General features: G+C 37.9%; 1 protein-coding gene across 1 annotated transcript; it reads left to right on the top strand.

Annotated features, from left to right (window-relative positions):
• Positions 1-367: 367 nt before the first annotated feature.
• On the top strand, positions 368-4484 carry LOC110924958 (mitochondrial fission protein ELM1-like). The gene is made up of 7 exons (XM_035974233.1): positions 368-398; positions 556-635; positions 2345-2363; positions 3058-3170; positions 3713-3776; positions 3894-4079; positions 4195-4484. The coding sequence occupies exons 1-7, from the start codon at positions 368-370 to the stop codon at positions 4233-4235; spliced, it is 534 nt and encodes a 177-aa protein (XP_035830126.1). The 3' UTR covers positions 4236-4484.
• The last annotated feature ends 767 nt before the right edge of the window (positions 4485-5251 follow it).

The raw sequence follows: 5251 nt of genomic DNA, 5'->3' as shown, positions 1-5251 counted from the left end.
CTCTTCTCTCTCTATACTCTGTTCTCCTTCATCAACCACCACCACCACCATCATCAGCCACCACCCCCACCCACTCCAAACGATCGCCGACCACCACCACTGCCACCCCACCCTAACCCTGACACCATCCTCGTCACTCCAAACGGCCGTCAACCAACAATCTGCAAAATCGTATCACCGCTCCTATGGTTTCCGGCGTTTCAAGGCCTTAAAAAGTGGTGGTGGCTTTAGGTGATTCCAGGTAAAAGAGGGTCAGATGTGGTGGTTTTGGCCGGTCGGAACCCTAGATCTGCTTAGGGTTCAAGCCAAGGTAGATTTGGTTGTGGGTGTTTTCGATTTTGCAGGTGGCGGCGATACAATTTTGTAGATGGTTGTGGTAGGATTGAGGGTTTGTGACGGTAAGAAAAGGAGAAAGAGATTGGTCGTGGTGACAAGTGGTGACGGCAGGTGTGGTGGTTTTGCCCGGCTGGAACACTAGATCTGCTTAGGGTTCAAGCCAGATTGCGGCGGCTAGGGTTAAGACAAGTTTGGTTGTTCGTGGTTACAATTTTGCAGGTGGTGGTGGTGGTATGATTTTGACGGTGACAGTGGTGGGGTTAAGGGTTTGTAATGGTAAGAAAGGGAGAAAGAATGTGGTAGTGATTGAAGGCTAGAACAGGTTGTACGAGAGAAGGGTGGAGGATGGTGATGGTAGGTGGTGGTTGCCTGATGGTGCGGTGGTGACGGCCGAAGATGGTGGTTATATTGGTAGATAGAACTAGAGAGATAGAAAGGGGTTTTTTATATTTAATTTAATATCAATAAATAAAAAGATAAAACATATTTAAGAAATTTATAAATAATTAATTAAGTACTTATATATATAATTCCCGAAATACTCTACCTTTAATTGTATGATTTAACTGAGTTAAGGCTATGGAGCAAATGAAAAAAAAAAAAAAAAAAACATAGTAAACTATTGGAGGAAAATGACTATTTTTAAAGAACTGAGGCATAATTATTAAAATGACCAAACCACAGGGAACAAAACGAAAGTTTATCCTTATAATAATCACATTACAATGGCTCGAGAAAATGTTTAGTTATCATGTATTTAAAATTCAATTTGGTTTTATTTTTGACCCGATTCAATCCAATCAAAAGCAGACCAGAATTTTTTTAATGATAGGAAAATGCCTCAAATAATTTATCTATCATGATTATTATTTTTTTTTTTTTGAGTTCGACAGTATTTTAAAAAATGGACATATATTGTTAAAGTTAGCCAATATGGTATAGCCTAGTTGGTCAGGGGGTTTTCTTGGTTTCCTCCTGGGGAGGTCTCAGGTTCGATTCCTACTAAGTGTAAAATTATGTAAATATGGGAGAACACCTCTGGGAGGGATTCGAACTTGGGGTGAGGGGTTTTACCAGCATATGTTGGCCCTTTAGAGTAAGCTGGAAATCCAGTTGATCTACCGTTCGAAAAAAATATATTGTTAATGAAGACCCAAAACCAGTTGGTCCGACCTGGTATGAGCAGAGCTTCAGATGACCTTGACTAGAACCTACAAGATCACAAGGAAAAAAACACACCGTTAGCCTCGTCACATGGAGGGGGGCCTCTCTGTGACCAAGTTCGGGTGTGAGAATAAGTATTTGTGAGGAGAAAATAGGTCAGGGAGAGAGAGAGAGGAGAGTTTAGAGAGAGAAAGTCGCGATTACCTTTGGTGAGGAGTTTTGGGTATTTATACTTTTGGGGGATGCTGACGTGGCGAGTTAGTTAGCACTACTACAAAATGGAGTATTAGACGGTGTTGAATTTTTAAAATCAATATCCATATGACCATTGTGCTGTTTTGATTAAAATATTCAAGAAAATTCATAAAAACCTCGTCTAATGCTTAAACACCGTCTTATACTATTTTATACAACCTTTAGACGGTGTTGTCTTGAACACCGTCTTATAAATGTCATACTTCCCCTAAAATTTAATTCCATCTAAAAATTTTCCAGTCTAAACCCAAGCCCGCCTTTCAATTCCTATTGCCCCCAAATTCACTATCTTCAACGTTTTTTTGGTTTTCTTCTATTTCTATATCTATCCCTCTCGATCCGATCTAGACCCCCGTTCTCTAAAACGACCGACGAAACTGCATCTGCCATGTTCTCGACAACCATAGAATCCTTTCGTTCCTGTTCATCATCTCTGTTAGCCTATTTTGAACTGTGAGTTTTTGCCCTAATTTGAGTTTTGGGAAAAAAAAAACTGATGGCATGGAGTTCTAGATTGGGTGTGATCTTGTGGTTTCTGCTGCAATTCCACTTGCGTATGGAACATCTAATCCCTCCTTGATTCGTATAGCAAACTAGACTCTGGTCAGGTATCACTTCAATTTCTTTCAACTTTTATTTTTAGTTTTTTGTTTTGTGCTTTGAGTTATTCATGTGAATTCCATAGATAGGCTAGATTTAGGTTGATAGGGTTTATAAGTTATTTTGCAAACACTTCATCTTGTCCAATTACAAGGTTAGGGTTTTTTTGTAGTTTGGTTGCTAAAAAGTTAAGGTTTGATTATTCGAATAAATTGAGTTGACTTTTGATGGCCAGTTAGTCTATTCTTTTTTAGGTGTTCATCTATGCAAGAAAAACTAAGGCTCATATGTGGATTGGAATTACTTTTTCTTGTTTATCCATATAAAAGTTTTCTTAATACTGAATTTCATTGGTGGATTGCAATTACTTTTTCAGACTCGATTTGCTGTCTATTATTCGGGCTTTTTATTTAGTTATTTCCATTTTCGAGTCGTAACTGTAGTTTGGTTGCTGAAAAGTTAAGGTTTGATTATTCTAATAAAAGCTTTTGGTCATTTTGGTTATTTCTCTATATTGCATTGGTTTTGAGTCTGCTTGAAATACCAGCTCGGTCCGCATTATTTTATTAAACAGCTCTGCTGTTATTACTTGTTTGTATGGTCTTGAGTTTGAATACTTGTATTTTCCTCATTAACTAGTGAAATTTTTACATTCTTGTGCTGCTTAGTAACTGTAATTATGTGTAATGGGGTTTTCTACAGGTCATTGTAAATACGGTACAAATCTTACAAAGCAGTTAACAAACTATTTGCGTGGCGTTCTTGATAGCTGTGGAAGTGTAAGAATTTATTTCTCAAGGAGGACTCCAGATAAGGTATTATACTAGTTACTACTATGCCATTAGAGCATATCTATAGCTCAATAACTGTTTCTGCAAATCATGAACTTTTGCACGTGAAATATTCATTTATTATTGTGTTCTTATTGTTAGTGCAATATCTGTCTATCGCCTCCGTCAATCTGTTCCGTAGCAGAAATCAAAGAAACCGAAGGTTTTTAAGCTTTTAGGTTATAATTAGTTAAAAAAGGGCAAGGTGGCAAACTTGTAAATAAGGAGAAATCCTTATAACCCTTGTGCCTATAAATAGCTTATTAAGTTGTAAAGGTTAAGACTTTTGGAAGACTTGGAGCTTATTTTGGAGAATTAGAGATCTAGTTGTAGAGAGAGAAAGTCTCTCCAAGTGATTCACGGCATTGTACACGACGTCATCTATATAGAATCACGTTTTCTCGTACGTTATTGAGTGTTCGATCACATACGTTCACGGATTCCGCACGTCGAACGTACGTTACGCAATCGAACGGTATCGAAACCGGTCCTAACACTTATGCTATGCACTATATATATATCATCAGGTTGCTAATTTCGTGCGGAAAGAACTTGGAGACCATCCAAAAATCTATGTATATGATGGTGAAGGTAATCTCAGTTAATCAATACTATGGTGTAATGTTAGATTTACCTGATAAAAAATCATAATACCAAATACACCCGCTTTCAAATTTATGATGTTTATACCTTTTTTTGTAAATGTAGAACCAAATCCTCACATTGGACATCTAGCTTGGGCAGATGCTTTCATTGTCACAACCGATTCAATCAGCATGTTGAGTGAAGCCTGCAGCACTGGGTCCACAATAAGTGGTAACGAGAACAGAGGAAAATTTCCGATGACCACAACACCACAATTGATTTCTTGCCATTTTCCGGCTCAAAACGCAGGTTAGTTTTTTGATGCAGTTTTGCACGTTCGCTTTATGTTTGGTAACTGTACATATTTGACAACTATGATTGTATTGGCTTACAATGGGTTCTCATTATGTTATTAAACTTGCAGGAACCTCTACTATCATCTTAGAAAGTATTTGGTGTAAATGAGCCCTTTCTACCACTTCAAGGACCTTTACTTCTTAACTTGACTTGAGTTCAAGTTATCCGACTAAGTTTGGAAAGTATTTGACTAAGTATCTGATGAAGAAGCGGATGATGACACGGATATGACATACATTTATTACATTTTATATGCTAGGTAGTTTTATGACGTGTTTGTGAATTGTGACTTAAAACGAACCCGGATTGTGACGTTTATGCTTATGTTTTTTTTTGAAAGGCAACCATTTATGCTTACGTTTATGCTTATTAGTTTAGATTTATTTAGTTTTTGTGTGTCGTCAACCTTAAATTGGCAGGTTTGTATTGAAAAAACAACAAAAAAACGTTTTTAAGCATCAACGACGACAAGGGAATAGTGACGATTGCGACGACAGGATAACAGCGACGATTTATATCATAATATCAAAAGATGGTGTTTTATATCATAATATCAAAAGATGGTGTTCATCAAGTATATCAAATTGAACACCAAAAGACGGTGTTCATCAAGTTTAAGCCGGTGTTCAAATTGAACACCGTCTAATAAGACTTGATTTTAAACCGGTGTAGTTTAAGACGGTGTTGAAAACACCGTCTTAAAACCCATATCACCCCGTCTAAAGCTCTGTTTTGTAGTAGTGTAGGGTCGGACCAGTCGTTGTCATGGCAGTTAAAGCCGTGGGTCCCAGTTAGTTATGACGGATCAATGTGTCTAATCGTTCCGTCTATGGCATTAGATACGATCTAACCCTTTGAGCTTCTGGTTCGGCTCCATGTTTGTTGGGCATTCGGTCCGACCGAGGACGTATCCTCATCAAGTCCCCCTAGTTCGTAGCGTTTGTTTAGCAAAAGCTTCGAACTTAAATGGCGAGATTTTGGTTAGTTGGGGCCTTTATTTGTCGTATGTTTCGTTGATTTTTTGAATTTTGAATTTTGGCGGTGACCTTTGTTATATGACTGGCGGTCATTTTATCTTCCCCTTATCTGACGCGACATTTGACTTCTGTCAGTTATCATGACGT

Source organism: Helianthus annuus, chromosome 6 (genome assembly GCF_002127325.2).
Source record: "Helianthus annuus cultivar XRQ/B chromosome 6, HanXRQr2.0-SUNRISE, whole genome shotgun sequence".
Lineage (NCBI taxonomy): Eukaryota > Viridiplantae > Streptophyta > Magnoliopsida > Asterales > Asteraceae > Helianthus > Helianthus annuus.
The sequence above is the reverse complement of the archived record's forward strand: the minus strand, read 5'-3'. Positions and strand labels throughout refer to the sequence as shown.